Source organism: Mauremys reevesii, linkage group 20, assembly GCF_016161935.1.
Source record: "Mauremys reevesii isolate NIE-2019 linkage group 20, ASM1616193v1, whole genome shotgun sequence".
Lineage (NCBI taxonomy): Eukaryota > Metazoa > Chordata > Testudines > Geoemydidae > Mauremys > Mauremys reevesii.
The window spans coordinates 2586909-2603224 of NC_052642.1; the positions used below are offsets into that span (position 1 = coordinate 2586909).

Genomic DNA, 16316 nt, shown 5'->3' on the forward strand with positions numbered 1-16316 from the left:
GGTCAGCTCACTGGGGATCACAGGGCACAGGCGTGGGGGCCAAAAATAGCCGTGTAAATGTTGGGGCTCAGGCTGGAGCCCAGCCTCTGAGACCCTCCCCCCTCCCGCCCAGGATCTCAGAGCCCAGGCCTAATCACCTACACTGCTATTTTTAGCTCCACAGACTGAGCCCTGTGAGACTGAGTCAGCTGACCTGGGCCAGCTGCGGCTGTGCCATGGGTCTTTGATTGCACAAGCAGAACACCTATACATAGCTTGGGGCATCCCCCTGTTCTTTAGACTATTGGGCCTTACCCCACAACCTTCTCTCCCCATTTCCACAAGTACCTTTGTGGCTTCAAGCCGCTCTTTGGTGTTCTTCCTCCCCAACATAGTCCTACGTCAACTCTCAGAGGTCCAGGCCTTCAGGGATGGGACTGGTCTTTTGGTCCAATACATCTCTTCCCAGGTAGTCCAAGAAAGTTCTCTGGTCATCAACTACCTCTCTATGAATGCAATCAAATCATCGTAAGAGGAGGGGTCATTTTGGCCAACCCACCCTCATAAGTCTGAGGGGAGTCCTCTCATGAACCTGTCCAACCCTAAAAATTCTATAATCTTCTCTGTGCTGTAGGTATCAGGATGCAGCCACTTCTGCATGAGATGGATCAGGTCAAACAATTGTGACCTTGGTTCTTTGCTCTCCCAGTGTCTCCACTCATATAACCTCTGAGCCCTTATAGCTGTCATCACCTTGGATCTTGCCAGGATCTCAGCTTTCAACTGAGGGTAGTTTGTAGCAGCTTCTGCTGCCATGTCAAACAAAGACAATAGAGACACCAATTTCCACACACAACAAAGGGGAATACCTCTCCTTACCCTCATTCTGAGGGTAGTTGGCCTAGTAATTGGCCCCGGGCTGCCAGTCCTTCCCATAAACAGGAAATCTGTTACGTAGCTTCCCCTGTAGGGAAGACAACAGCCCTCCACCCTGGAGCAGCTTTTCTTCTGCTGCCAGTAGCCCTGCAGCAGCTCAGCTCCCCTCCTCTCTCTCAACTGGAGGAGGGTTTTAAACATCTCAGGCAGTGGCGGATTAGCTACTGGGTAAAAGGGACCCATGCCCAGGGGCCCCGTCCAATTGGGGGGGCCCTAGGAAAATGGGCACCCTGAGCCCTCACCCTGCTCCCTTGGCACTCCTGCTGGGGAACAGAGTTGAGGGCTTGCACTGCACTCCTGAGTCCCAACTCCACTCTCCGGCAGGTGTGTGGGGTGGGGGGGGGACTGCAGGTGGAATAGGCAGGGAGGGACCCCCACTTGGTCTGGCCCAGGGCCCTAAAACACCCTAATCCACCTCTGATCTCAGGCAGTCCTTAGTGCAGGGGCCGGCAACCTTTCAGCAGTGCTGTGCCAAGTCTTCATTTATTCACTCTGATTTAGTTTCGCGTGCCAGTCATACATTTTAACGTTTTCAGAAGGTCTCTCTGTAATGTATAACTACACTATTGTTGTATGTAAAGTAAATAAGGTTTTTTAAATGTTTAAGAAGCTTCATTTAAAATTAAATTAAAATGCAGATCTTACCAGTTTAGTGTGATCCTTGCCCTTGCTTTTCCTTACTGAGTTTTCCAGTGTCTGGCATGGATTTGGATACTTTAAGCTGCACACAGGCCTCTGAGTGATCAGTTGTTAACCGTCTCTGAGCGGGACAGAGGACAGATTTCATGTGTGAAAATACCTGTTCACACAGGTATGTGGATCCAAATGCTGAAAGCATTGCAAACGCAATTTTCTTCAGTTAAATTTCACTGGCCACATGTCAGAATAGAGGCCCCATGATCTCTCTCGGTAGCTTTAAGTGCACTCTGCAGATCTCCAAACTTTGATGCCCACAATTCTGAGCTTTTCAACTGAATGAGCTGCATTTCGAGATCTTCAACACCCAGCCACTGAAATACAGACAAATCCAAGTCGCTTTCGTTGAACTTTTCAGGTTTAATTAGAAAAGAAGGCATTGGGCCGAATAGCTAGAAATATTGAAATCTGTCAGAAAATTCTGATTCCAGTTCTTGCACGTACATTCCAATCTCGTCAACACTGACAGTGCAACGTGTTGATAGCTCTTTTCTGTGTTGGAAGTAGTGGAAAGTCAAAGTTCTAATATCCCGAGAAAAAATTGCTAGTTTTACATCAAATGCCTTCCAGGTTTCATAAAGATCCAGAACCGTTTGCCCTGCCCCTGTGGCGATTTTTTCCCCCCTCTGTGAGTTGAGGGGTACTTTTGACAAAATGTCAGCTCCTAAGACAGCAAAGTTAGATGTCTGTTCATTTCAGCCTTCTTGGACAGACACATTTATCATGCTAGGGCTAATCTTCTGGCCTTCTACCCCTTTCTTGTGGGTGTGGAGCTGCTGGGCCAGACCCTCCTCCCCGCCCCCGCTACCTTGACGGTTGGTGGGCTCCCGCGTTGCTGCTGCAGCTACTCCTCCGGCGAGGGGAGGGGGCGGGCGTCTCCTGGCCTTCTCCCCGGAGGGGGAGTGAGGGACCCTGACCCTGCTTCTGCTGCCACCACCTGAGGGGTCCCTCCCGCCTGGTTGCCAGACTGACAGTTGCTGGTGCTGCTGCCTCTTGGGAGCCTCCACTCCTTACTCCGGGACTCAGCTGCCTGCCTTGCCCCTTTTCCACCACCTGGACCTGCAGCAGCAGCGTGTTCGAACTGAGTTACAAGCGCACGTGGGCGCGCGTGTCGTTCCCCCCCCATCCCCTTGCACTGCTTCCTCTCCCCTGCAGCCTTTGGCTGGTGGACTTTCCCGCCCTCTGCCTTGCCCACCAGCCTTCCTGCTGCAGCCTGCCCCTTTTCCCATGGCTGCCTGCCCCTTGCTACCCTTTTTGCCCTCGACCCTTAGTAGCTTCAGTTTTCCTGCCCCGCCCCAGTCCCTGGGTGATGGTTAGATTGCCTGCCTTGCCCACAGCCTGTTTCCAGCTCATCTGTTTCTCCCCGCTCCCACTGCAGTACCCCTGCCCCGGCTAGCCCCCTTGCTCCCCGCGCCCATGTGCCCCCCTACATGTTTGTGCCCCTTCCGCTTTTGGGTTGAACCCAAGCATTCACCGCACGCCCCAATGACATCATAGTCCTTCCAGCACATGGCCCCCCTGGGTGCCCCTGTGCCTACGAGCCAGACATGCTGGCCGCTTCCGGGAGCCGCCCAGCGGGCCTGCCTTAGCCCCACTGTGCTGCAGACTGGACGTTGGGCTTATTAAAATCTCCCAGATTGCTTTTAATCCTCACTGGGTGGCAATTCTACCGGAGCGGAGGGTGCAGAAACACCCAGAGTTCTCAGGTGGCTGCGCAAACACCTACCTAGGAGATGGTAGAGGGACACACAGACCCCTACCCCAGACAAGGGGAAGGGGGCAATGACAGGGTAATGGAAGAGGATGCTGTGTTTGAACTCGCTGGTACAGGAGAACGACAAAACGCATATGGAATGTAATACAGAACTTGTTGGTGTTGTGACAAAAGTCAGGCTGGAAAACTGTAAGAGCTGCCCCCCTCTTTCCCTCCCTGCCCTTCTCCTGACCGCTGTCCCCACTCTTACTTCTGGGGTGCCCCTGGGTTCATCTGCCTACCTGGCCACAGAAGACACCTTGCTCATGGCTGCTGGATCCATTGAGGCAACGGCCAGTGTTCAGCTGCTGGGTGCACCTCCCCCTCCCCCCCGATGTGGGGCAGCTGTCTTCCCTATGGCTGGAGGCCAACTGCAAACATCTCCTTCCCCGATGCCGTGGCTGCAGGCGCCGTGTCTGCTGTGGCACCCGAGCCCTGCATCGCCAAGGGCTCCCTCCTATTCCTGTTCCCTCAACCCCGGAACCTGGGCAAGAGGTGCCACACTCAGGCAGCTTGGCTGCCAGGGTCCCCGATCCCAGCTCTGCCCCCATCGCCGACTCCAGTTCTGCCCCTGATCCTGGTCCTGCTCCCATCACCTCTTGTGAGTGCCCCCGTCTCAGTGCGTGTGCCTGCACACTCTCTCTCTCTGTTTGTGATGGATCTTGGTGACCCAGCCCTCCGGCCAAGTCACATAGTCTGTATGGGAGACAAAAACTAACCCTCCTTCTGGGACATATGTCCAACAGGGGGCCTATCCACAGTGCCCTCTGTAAGGTCCCTTGATCTGCAGCCCAACCTTTGGGCTCCCTCCTTAATCAGTGCAACAGGGCCTATCACAGTGCATGGGTTTGAACTGTCTCAGCCCCTTCTGGGCTCTCTCAAATTGCCCCCGGTGTGGGGCGATATCCCCCAGGGCTCCCTCCCTGGAGACTCTTTGCCTCTCTGGGCCTTTCTGGTCCCAGATCTTCAGCTAGGCCACTAATAGAGTTCAATTCCCCTTCTGGGGTGTATCAAAGTCCAGGCCAGTTTCCCAGTGGCTGGTGGGAGGGACCTGACCAACCCTCTACTACAGGTCTCAGCCCCTATAGATAGAATCCGTCCACCATGTCCCTTTAAATAAACTGTGTCACTGCTACAGTTCCCTGTGCCACTTCCCTGCAGTCCCAGTTCATTTTTTGCCCTTATCTCAGGGCCTCGTCTTGATAGTCCCAGCAGCCAGCCTGGAATTCCTTCACATCCCCCCAGCTTCTGACAGCACTGCTCTGTCCGGGTCCTTTAATTCCCTCAGCCAGCCAGGCACACCATCCACTCTCCTCCAGCTCCAGCAAGAAACTCATCTCACTCTGGCCCTGCAGCATTTTATGCTAGCCTGCTGGGCCCTGATTAGCTGCTTCCCACACAGATGCTCAAGGCAGCTTAGAGAACCTCTCTACTTCCCTTTTCTGGGGTGCGGTGTGGTAAAGCCGTGAGAACTCTGGGAGGGCCCTCCAGATCTAGTCCACCCCATCCCACCTCCCTTAGCATTTCACAATCACTGTCACCATCTTGGTCAGGTGGTTGGCAGTATAGGCATGGACTTTCTTTCCATAGAGACTCTGTTGTACAGTATGATTCATTTCAGATTTTCACCTTATTTGACTCTGCTTTATTTAACATGTATTGCCACTCGCTCACCAAGGTGAATCTACTCCGTCATTCCTGTACAATTTGTTCCTCAATATTACCATGTCCCATTGATTATCCTCATCCCACAAAGTTTCTACGATGCCTGTTATATCACTACCCTTATTTAATGACACTCTAGTTCACCCATCTTAGTACCGAGACATCTCACATTTGGTTATAAGCACTTGTGCATTTTGTCAGTATTCAGTTGCTTGCCTTCATGTGTTATGTTTAAATGGGATTATTTTACGTTTAACTGTTCCTCACTGGCTCATACCTGTGCTTTACTAACTTCTTTCCTATCCTCCATAGTAGGATATAGAGTTCCCTCTCTAATAAATTTATCCCTAGGGGATGTCTCTACCTGAACCACGTGCTGCTCCACACCTGTCAGCTTTGCCCCAGACCTTAGTTTAAAAAAATCCTCTACAACCTTTTGAATGTTATGTGCCCGGTGTCTGGTTCCATTTTGGTTATGGTTAAGCCCATCCCTTCTTTATAGGCTCCTCCTTTCCCCAAGGTTCCCCAGTTCCTAATAAACCTAATCCCTCTTCACCATTGTCTCATCCACAGATTGAGACTTTGCAGTTCTCCCTGCTTCAATGGCCCTGTGCATGGAACTGGAAGCATTTCAGAGAATGCTACCATGGAGGTGCTGTGCTTTAATCTCTTCTCTAGCAGCCTAAATTTGGCCTCCAGGACCTCTGTCCTACCTTTCCCTTCTCATTGGTACCTACACGTACCATGACCACGGCTCCTCCCCAGCACTACCTATAAGGCTATCTAGAGGTCTCATGAGATCCATTACCGTCACACCTAGCAGGCAATTCACAAACCCAACCACCTGTAACTTCATATAAATTAGCACGATTCTGTATAAGGAGACGCATAACACGAAGTTGAATTATTTATAGAAAATAGCAAATGTTTGCTGAGCGGGGGTTACAGATTAGAATGGGGTGTCCCTTACGGCGATGACCTGGGAACCCTGAGGCTGCTGGTCAGGGTGTAGGAAAGATCAGTGTTGAGCTGGCTGCTGCAGCTCTGCTCCTCAGTTGTTTTGGACAGCAGTGACTGGTGCACCACTTCAGGATCCCTTTTTTCCAGAGCAAAAGAGGCCATACGGGAAAAAGACGTCAGCCCCTCAGATTTTCTGAAACATTTAAAGGATCCAGTGGCAGGAACCAGGTCTGCAATCCGAGCTGCCGATTACATGGAAACCACCCTGAGCCTCCTGAAGAAGAAGCTGCGTCGGATCGTGAAAGGAAAGTTTAATATCACAGGTACTGTGCACATAAGACTGTAAATGGCTAATTAGCAGGAAACCTGTCAATGTGTAGCATGCATGACTTTTGGTAGACACTTTTGAACAACCTAGAAGTAGCAACAAGGAAGTCCTATAAGAATACTGCTTCTCAGCTAGTACCTGTAAACAAGCTTAGAGCTTGGCACAGCAGAAAAAAGCATAACAAACTTAGACTGCTGTGTGGAAGGGGAAACTGAGGCACACCACCTCCTGGCATTGGTGGCTAAATGCCAAGACACCTGCACTCTACAAGGTATTAATATCTACATTGTGTTAACAATGCTGTACTCTAAATGGCTTTCAGGCAACTTGGAAAAAGAAACCCAGGACTTTGTAAAAACATCTGTGAATAACACTACAATTTTTGGTAACATGGGGAAGTTAGTTAACCAAGACCTAAAGAGGATTTTAGGCACACTGCCTTCGCATTAGTCAGTGACCAACCCTCAGGGGTGGTGGGTGGGGGAAGGTGACCCATATTCTTCATAGAGATATTGTTATGATATGAATATGACATAACTAAAACATGTTCTGTGCAAGATGAGTCATGTGAGGTATCATTGGAAAGGTTATGATTTACTGAATATGATTATCCTATTTGTATGCCTGTATCGTTTCTATATCTGAAGTTAGGAATAGGGACTATGTATCAAATGCAAAAGTGTTTTCACCTGGGAACCACCCATCAAACAAAATGCAGTCAGTCTGGCTGGTTAGCCAATGGGCCATTAGGGAGAACAATAGGACTTTGAAGATGCTAATCTCCCACCTTCCTGGGAAGTCTTCTGGAGGATTTAGGGCTGCTTTCACATGGCAGGGTCATGTGATCATGCCACCTGGTACTGGACTCCATCTTGGACTGCTAGTATTTTTCCACACTGCTGAAAACACCTAAGATTGAATTGGAAAAGAAAGGACTGGACCCAGGCTAGAAGATGTCTGGCCTGTGAAAGGAATATCTGGCATTCTAAGATGCCAAGCAAGAGCAGTTTGTCTTCAAGAATCTCTGCAACCTGCTTAAAGCAACATTTAGGGTGAGAAATTACTTATAGCCAGTTTCTTTAGTGTATTAAGTTTAGTTTGTGTTTTGGCTTTATTTGCTCAGTAATCTATAAGGGATAGCAAACCGATCAAAGCAATCACTTAAAATCGTTCCTTTGTAGTTAATAAACTGGTTTTGTTTTCTTTAAACCGGTTTGTGCAATCCATAACTGAGGGGCGAAAAGCTGTGCCTAGCTTCTCCACATTGAGGGAGGGGGTGGATTGCATGAGCTTACACTGTACAGGTCTCTGCAGCGCAAGATGATACCATTTTGGGTTTGCACCCCAGAGGGGGAGTGCACTTGAGTGCTGGGCAATCCCCGAGCTGAGTCTTCCCAGGCAGAGCTGATCTCAGTGTCTGTGTCTCTCGGAAGCTGGGTGTGGCTCTACCTGCACGTTGCTGGAGGAGGCTTGGTGGCCTGGCTCAGCAGGGCAGGGAAAGGGAACCCAGGCTGGTGGAACTGGTGTGCTCAGTCAATACCAGTCAGCTCTGTGTTCTTGGGGAACCAGGGTGCAGTATCTAGCCTGACTCATGAAAGACCCCCCCACCCAGCCTCTGCTTAACCCATCAGAGGAAAAAACTTGCAGAGAGCAGTGAAGGGCATTAGAAGACACACCTAGACCCCTCCTGACAAGGGTGACAAGATTAAGACATCTCCATTAGCATACAGAATGAAGAACAGAGACAACTCCCCTAGCCTCATCTGCATGAAAGATGGGACAGGGAGACATCTCCATTTGCATACAGAATGGAGAACAGAGAACCGCACTGAACTCTGGGACCAGAAAAAGCAGGGAAGCACTGCATCATGGGAATCTCTGCTCCAGATGCTAATGAACCTATGCCTGGACACACCCAGCTCAGCAGTTATCAGACCAATTCTAGTAATGAATCCTTGATTGATATCCAAATACTGAAGCAGCCTAGTTGCATTGTGAGCTCCGTGGAAGAAAACACCACCCAAAGCCAAGAGAGATCAGCCCCTATTATCTAGCCTAAAGAAAACCCTTGAGTCATCAGCTTACCTATAAACAAATCTATTGTTCTCCCTTCAACCATTGTATTTTCTCTACAAAAATCTCTACTCACCCTCCAGTCAGTGTTCTGATGCTTAGATCCAAACTAGGCATCAGTCCCACTGGGACTCCATATTCTCCTGACTGACAGTGCTGGGGGCTCTGCCTGTCTCCAGCACTCAGGACCCTGAGCTACCACCATCACCTGGGAACCCCAACCAGTTCAAGCCTCATGGAGTGGGTGAGATCCCCCCTCTTTCTCCCTCTCTCTCTCTCTCTCTCTCTCTGTTTTCCTTTCTACCGTAGGTATTAACCTTTAATAATGTAGGTTATGTTGGTTTAGCCTCCTTGTGTAGTTATCACTATTATTCAATAAATAACTGTTATGGTTAAGCTGGTTGCTTCTCTCTCTCTCGCTGAACCTTAATCTTTTGTGTTTTTAGCTTCCCCCATTCACTCTGCAGCAACGCTTCTTTTACCTAAGCTAAAGATCCCTGCAGTGCCCAGAATACTGTGGGGTTTGCTCATCAAGTAGGTTCCTGCCAGTACAATTGTGATGTGAGAGTGAGGATAGGGACGCATAAGGGTAACAGCTTGAAAGTGCTGCTTGACTCAGTCCATGGAGCCCAGGGGCACATAAGGGGGGGCAGCTTGAAAGTGCTGCTTCATCCAGCCCAGTGAGTCCAGAGACATATAAGGGTTTAGCTTGACAGTGCTGATTGACCTTGTCTGCTCAGACTCGGTGGGTGGGTGTGTTCATCTGGTTCTGGGGCTGGAGAAACCCAGCCCTGGGGAACCTAGGTCCGGCAGGGTAGCTCCATTGGGCGGGGACTTGCAGCAGGGAGAAGTAGAGCTCCATATGAAAACACAAGTGACACAAGCCGTACATTGATAGAATTACAGAACACCCACCCCCAGAAGAGTAACCCGAATAAATGAGCATTCCCCAAAGTAACGGGCAAATCTGGTAACACAGTGGTACCCCAGTACATCAGGTGGCACCCGGGACAGGGCGATAACCCATTACACCAGCCTCCCCTACTCCTCCTGCCCCATCCTTTAATCCTCCCATTGCTTCGTCCCCACCTAGTCCCCTCAACCTATCCTCAAATTATGTCACCATAGTCATTGAAAACACCATACATTTTAACCCCCCCAAAAGGAACTTTATCTCATCAGTATTTGAATCAGACAGGGATTCTAAATGTAGGGATTTTGTCATTAGCACTTCTGAATCAGTGCCGATACCTGTCCTCCACTTCAGATGCTCCAAAACTGCTGAGAGATGAAGGTTGCAAACAATATGATTCCTAGAACATGAAGTACTGAGTGTGTTCCTAACTAGAAGGAGTTTTTAAATGAGATGCTATTTGTCTGTAGAGCTTTCCTGCTGGGGGAGCCATGAAATGGAACTATTGGAGACTGTTCCAGAAATTATGACAGAAATGGCTTCACTCTGATTGGCTTCTCTTGCAGATGTACTAAGTAAGAAGCAGAAGGAAATTATTTCCAAGGCAACTGGTTGTGACTATCAGATTCGTTCCATTAAGTGCCCAACGAGTAGCATTTACCGGACCATTACTGGAGAATGCAACAACAGGTAAAGCATTGATTTCTCAGGTATAGTAGAAGGCCGCCAGCCTACATAATGTCCAGTATAGACACCTTAAAGTTGTCAGTCCAATACCATCCCACCAAGCAGAAAACACTGGATTAGTAGTTACTTGTATTGTGTTAACACTGCGGGGCCCAAGAGAGGTGCTGTACAACACATAACAAAGAGACTTTAACCTGGAGGAGTGTGGCAGGCTTCACCCAGGGGCCTATTGGTCAAACTATGGACAAAGAGTCTCTCTGAGCCTCTCTGAGTCTAGCTCACCCCTGGAATCCAATTGTCCCCTCTTAGTCAGGGGAAAGGGGATCCCAGCCAGCCCCTGTCCTTCCCCTCTAGATTGCTCTGCCTCAGAGGCTGCAGCCTGTCTGCCTTCTTGCAGCCAGTGTCTCCTCCATGCCCCCCTCTGCCAGGCTGCCTGAACTCCCTTTTAAGCAGGTCTTCCATAGCAAGCATGCCCGGCAGCTGCTGAGGAGCAGGGCCTTCTTGGCCCAGTACTGTTCCACCATTCCTTGTACCATCGTGTGAGGTCTGTAAACCCCATCACAAGGAGGTTTGGAATTTCTTTAAGTCAAAGGTGCAAAACTTGTCTGGAATTTGCATTCCAAGCAAAGGGCAAAGCTTGCAGGGAAGAGCTCCACACGTAACTGGGTGAATAACACTGCAAAGTGATACTAGAACTAAGACAACAGTGTACAAGGAATCATAGAAATGTAGGACTGGAAGGAACCTCAAAAGATCATTATGTTCATCCCCTCTGTGCTGGGGAAGGGACAAATACACCTAGACCATCCCTGACAGGGGTTTGTCCAACCTATTCTTAAATGACAGGGATTCCACAATCTCCATTGTAATGTACTCCAGTGCTTAGCTATCCTGACTGAAAGATTTTCCTTATAGCTGACCTAAATCTCTCTTGCTGCAGATTAACCTCATTGCTTCTTATCCTAACCTTAGTGGCTATGACGAACGACTGATCACCATACTTGTTTGTAACAGCCCTTAACATCAATGAAGGTCCCCCTCAGTCTTCTTCTCCGGACTAAACATGCCCAGTTTTATTAAACTTTTCCTCACAGGTCAGGTTTTCTAAACCTTTTTTCATTTTCATGTTCTTCCCAGACTCTGTCCAATTTGTCCCCCTCTTCCCTGCAGCGTGGCATCCAGAACTGGACACAACTGCAGCTGAGGCCTTCCCAGTGCTGCGTAGAGCAGAGCAATTGCCTCCTGTGCTTTACATAGAACACTCCTATCAATACAAACCAGAATGATATTAGCCCTTTTTGCAACTGCATCACATAATTGGTTCATATTCAATTTGTGATCCAATGGAACTCCTGTATAATTTTCTGCAGTACTACTGCCTAGTCAGTTGATTCCCCATTTTGTATTTGGGCATTTGATTTTTCCTTCCTAAGTGTAGTCCTTTGCACTTGTCTTTATTTAGTTTTATCTTACTGATTTCTGACCATTTTCCCATTTATCACGGTCATTTTGAATTTGAATCCTGTCCTCCAAACTGCTTGCAACCTCTCCCAGCTTGAAAGAATGAAAGAAGGGATTGATCAGCTGAGAAAGCTACGTCTTGGTGGTCAGACATGTAGGGTTACAGTGAGACTTGCTCAAAGTGAAGCTGAGTTAGTCCTTGTAAAGGAAATTAAAGCAAATAGTAAGAGGTTCTTTAGTCCTATAATTAAAAAGAGAACAAGGAAAGAGGAAGTGGGGCTGCTATGGAAATGGATGTGGTAGAAATGAAAGATAATCTAGGTATGGCCCCAACACTAATGCTTTGCCTGCCTTCAATAAGGATGATAATGTAGAACATGTGAAATTAATGATGGAAATGTGTGACTAGAAATAGATACAATCACATCTGACGTGGAAATAAAGCTCAAAGAGCTCAATGTGCTCAAGTCAGGGGAAGCAGAAAATCTCCATCTCAGAATACCAAAGGAACTGGCACATGGAAGTGTCAATCCAGTAGTAAAGATTTTTACGATAGCTATCAAATTGGGGTGGTACCATGTGATGGAAGAATAGTAAACATAGTACTTATATTTAATAAAGAGGGGGGAAGTGACCTGAGCACCTAGAAACACATTAGTCTGATCTCAATAGTATGCAAGTCTTTGGAACAAATTTTGAAGGAGAAGATAATTAAATACATGAAGGTAAATGGAACGTGGGTGGGTAAGTCGATGGAATTTTCCAAAGCACCTAAACCAGTTACGCACCTGACTCCCTTTGACCGGAATCCAAGGGGAGCCAGACTGAGGTTACTTAATTAGGGCAAACCGCAAAGAATGGGGCAGACAATCCCTACTCTGAAACCAGAAGGTGGTGGTCATTCCAGTACTTAGATCCATCAAGATAGCTTCAAAACAGCTTCTATAATACCTTACTGGTTACCCAGAAGCCAAAACACAGTTCCCTTAAAGCAACCCAGCCTTAGGCCTCCACCCAGACACCCAAGTCAAATATGATGAGGATTACTGAAAATTGTATTCATCATATAAGAAAGTTCTACCAATCCCAAAGGATTGGACACATTACCTGCCAGGTTAATGACTATTTCAGCTCTTACCCAAATACACGCTATAGCCAATTCTTATTAACTAAACTAAAATTTATTAAAAAAAGAAGAGAGAGAGAGAGTACTGGTTAAAAGATCAGTATACATACAGACATAAGTACAGTTCTGAGATCAGTTTCATAGTAAAGATGGTGAGCTTTGGAGTTGCAGAGTTCTTAGAATTAGTCCATAGATTCAATCCAATGTTCATATCCAAGGTGATCCAGGTGGGACTGGAGATCTCAGTCTTACGACTTAAGCTTCCCCTGCATAAAGCATCAAATGGATCTGAGATAAAAAGGATCAGGACCCAAGACACCTTTATACAGTTCCAGGCCTTCTCTTGACAGCATGGAGTCCTTAGGCTAACAACAGGCAATCATGGAGACTTTGAAGTAGACTTATTTCCTAAGCATCACCGGTAATTAGCTTTATATTATTATATATTATATATTAGATTAATATAAGGCAATTGCCTGTTTTCCTCCATTCCCAGGTGATTTGCTATATATTTCCAAGAGAGATCAATACAAGGATATCACTATATTTACAGTTCATTTAAATGTTGATCTCTGATTTAACAGAATGCAGCATAGACAGGAACCCTTTGGTTACATTGTTAACCTCTAACAATATATATGTAAATACGCAAAAACACAAATATTATCTACCAATATGTCCCTAAAGGTTGAATTTGGGTCATTTATCTTGCAGGATGCTTAACCCTTTCTGGCCATGTGTCTCACACCCACTGAAAGTTAAATACCTTTGTGTAGCTAACCCTTAGGTTGTGAAATATCTGTCACTTTTGTGTATCTAACCTTTAGGTTGTGAAATACCTATGTCACTTTTGTGTAGCTAACCCTTAGGCTCTTATGTCACTTTTGAAAATGGAATTTCAGGCCAGATTTTCAAAGGTCTTGAGGCATCTAAAGATGCAGATTGGTGCCTAGTTGGATTTCCCAAACCACCTAGGTGACTAATGCCCATTGAGAAAATCCCACTAGGTGCCTATCTGCATCTTTAGGCACCCAACTGCCATTAGGAATCTGGTCCCTAGTAACGGATTTCGCCCTCAAGACCCAGCACCTTGCTCTAACTACTCTCTGTTATGGACAAATATCGTTATCTCAGCCAGGAGTTTTTTCTCATTAAAATGTCCTGAGCATTCTGCAGTTTCGTGTATTGTAAAAATACACCACCCTATGGTCCTTTCAGGCACATGGTTAGCAGTGATGTGTTCCTTTTAGGTGCATTTCATGATTTCAGTGGGAGTTGGGGTCCAAATTTTCAAAGGATTTAGGTGCCTAATGATGCAGATAGGTGCCCAGTGGGATTTTTAAAGGCATTTAGGCACCTAAGTCCTGTTGGGTGCTCTAACCCTCTGGCTCCAAGAGCCATGGGGGAGGTGAGCAGGAGGAGCATAGGGCAGTGGTGGGCCACCTGCAGCCCCATGGGCCACACACGGCCCGTCAGGGTAATCTGCTGGCGGGCCGCCAGACCATGTTTTTACATTTGCACAGCTGCCCACAGCTCCCAGTGGCTGCAGTTTGCCATTCCTGGCAAATGGGAGCTGCGGGAACCAGTGTGGACTGCAGGGACATGCTGTCTGCCACTTCCCACAGCTCCCATTGGCCAGGAATGGCGAACCGCGGCCACTGGGAGCTGTGGGCAGCCGTGCAAATGTAAATAAACTGGCGGCCCACCAGCGGATTGCCCTGATGGCCCACGTGGGGCCTGCGGGCCACAGGTTGCCCACCACTGGCATAGGGGCTCTTTGCCTCACCTGCAGCCAGGCTGGAAGGCTCTTGTCAATTTCACAGGCAGCCAGGAAGACAAAAAATTGCCTTTCCGCTCCCCCAAAAGAGAATGTTTCTTTAAATCCCTTCCCATGAAAAAATTCATGTTTTTGATATTTTGTCTTGGGTTGGGATGAAAACGTTTCTAAAAACACAATTTTTTTCATAGGAATTTTTTCCCATTTTTTCGGTCCGCTCTAGCTGGGATCATGGGTATATTGAGGAGTGTGAGGCACTGATACTGCAGAGATGGAGACCATATAAGTAGCTTAGATTTAAATTCTGAATTACAAATGTGAGTATGACAACGACATGAGGATTCGTCCTTTTACCTCAGTATTAACCATAGCCTGTGCTAAGAGACTTTGAGTCTTTGCCTCAGAGGTTTGTCTGTCCAGAATATATATTTGTTTCCTCTGAACCTGAAAACGATTCCTTTCTAGCGTTATAGCAATTCAACTTAGGTTCCAGGGAGAAAAAGAAATTCTGCTTCTCTGCAGGGTGTGTCCCTGCCGAAATAGTTTAGTTGTTTGTTTTCTTCCCAATGTTCCAGGAAACATCCCTATTTTGGAGCTTCCAATCACGGATATGCCCGCTGGCTCCCGGCAGAGTATGAGGATGGAGTGTCTCTTCCCAGAGGATTTACTGAAGGAAAACTTTACAATGGATTTCCGCTCCCACTGGTACGAGACTGTGAGATCATTTGGTTTCTTGTTCAGTCAATGACTCCCGTATTTCAGACCTCTCCATGACCGGGGAGAAGTGCTCTCTGGGCAGAGGCCCAGGCCAGGCTGCTGCACCGTTTAAGTCTATTTTGAGGGCGCAATTGAGGCGTAAGCCGTGCATATGTCTTGCCCTGGGCTGTGTTGCTTGGAGCACTCCACACACCTTCATGCCTTGGCAGGTGCTGCATGTGCAGGGGATACATCCACACCGAGCAGCATTTCTGTTACCCTCCTGGGGAGAAGAAAGTGCTCATTAGAGCAACATTTTCCGGGGGGTGCTCGACCCCAGCTCTGCTCCAGGCCCCATCCCAAGTCCACCCCTTTCCCCAAAGCCCCACCCTGCCTCTTCCTGCCCTCCCTCTTCCTGTCCCTTCTGCCCCTCCCCTGAGCCCCCCCCCACTCCCCCCCCAGCACCTCCTGCACGCCGTTAAAGAGCTGATTGTGGGGGCTGGAAGGTGCTGGGGGGAGGGGGAGGAGCAGGCATGGATGAGTGCTGAGCACCCACTGTTTTTTTCCTGCGGGTGCTCCAGCCCCAGAGCATCCAGGGAGTCGCGCCTGTGGCTTACACTCTGCATAGGGCGAATTTCACTCCAAATGGATATGTCAGTTCTGTGCCCTGGGCATTGATGTCTGTAAGGTGGGATTACTCCTGCATCTCCACCTTCCCAAAGTGCTTTGAGACCCACTGAGGCCTGAGAACGGTGCCAATGCATTGCATCACTAGCCAGCATTCTCATTCTCTCATTCAAACAGTTTAAGTTCTTAAGTTCAGAGATCCTGAGTTCAAACCCTTCAGACTCCCTGACATTATCCTGCTGTCATTATACTGTGTGTCATGCTCAGTCCAGAAGCCAGTCCACATAGGGGACCTGAAGAAGGACTCTGTGTCGCTCGAAAGCTTGTCTCACTCACCAACAGACGTTGGTCTAATAAAAGATATTCCCTCCCCCACCTTGTCTCTCTCATAGCCTGGGACTGACACTGCCCCCACATAGAGGACAACAGGCTACTACTGCTCTAATCTACTGGAGCGACTCCTTTAGCTGAAGAATAAGGTCTATGTTCAAACCTGCTGCTAACCCAAGCTCCTGGGTTACTACAGCTGCATATGATGGAATTGTGTTTCTTCAGGTTCTTTAAATTCTAGGAAATTCTATACCAAAAAATATTGTTAAACGAAGGTTGCAAAGTTGAGCCCTCAAAAGTGAGGGAATG

At 47.9% G+C, this 16316-nt stretch overlaps 1 protein-coding gene across 1 annotated transcript in view; it reads left to right on the forward strand.

Annotated features, from left to right (window-relative positions):
* LOC120387503 (myeloperoxidase-like) overlaps positions 1-16316 on the forward strand; it is a 50357-nt gene that overhangs the window by 3725 nt on the left and 30316 nt on the right. Inside the window, exons 2-4 of the mRNA XM_039508347.1 lie at positions 6137-6312; positions 9870-9993; positions 14930-15059. Of these exons, the coding sequence (XP_039364281.1) occupies positions 6243-6312; positions 9870-9993; positions 14930-15059 (324 nt within the window). The 5' untranslated portion in view covers positions 6137-6242. The remainder of the gene's footprint in view (positions 1-6136; positions 6313-9869; positions 9994-14929; positions 15060-16316) is intronic.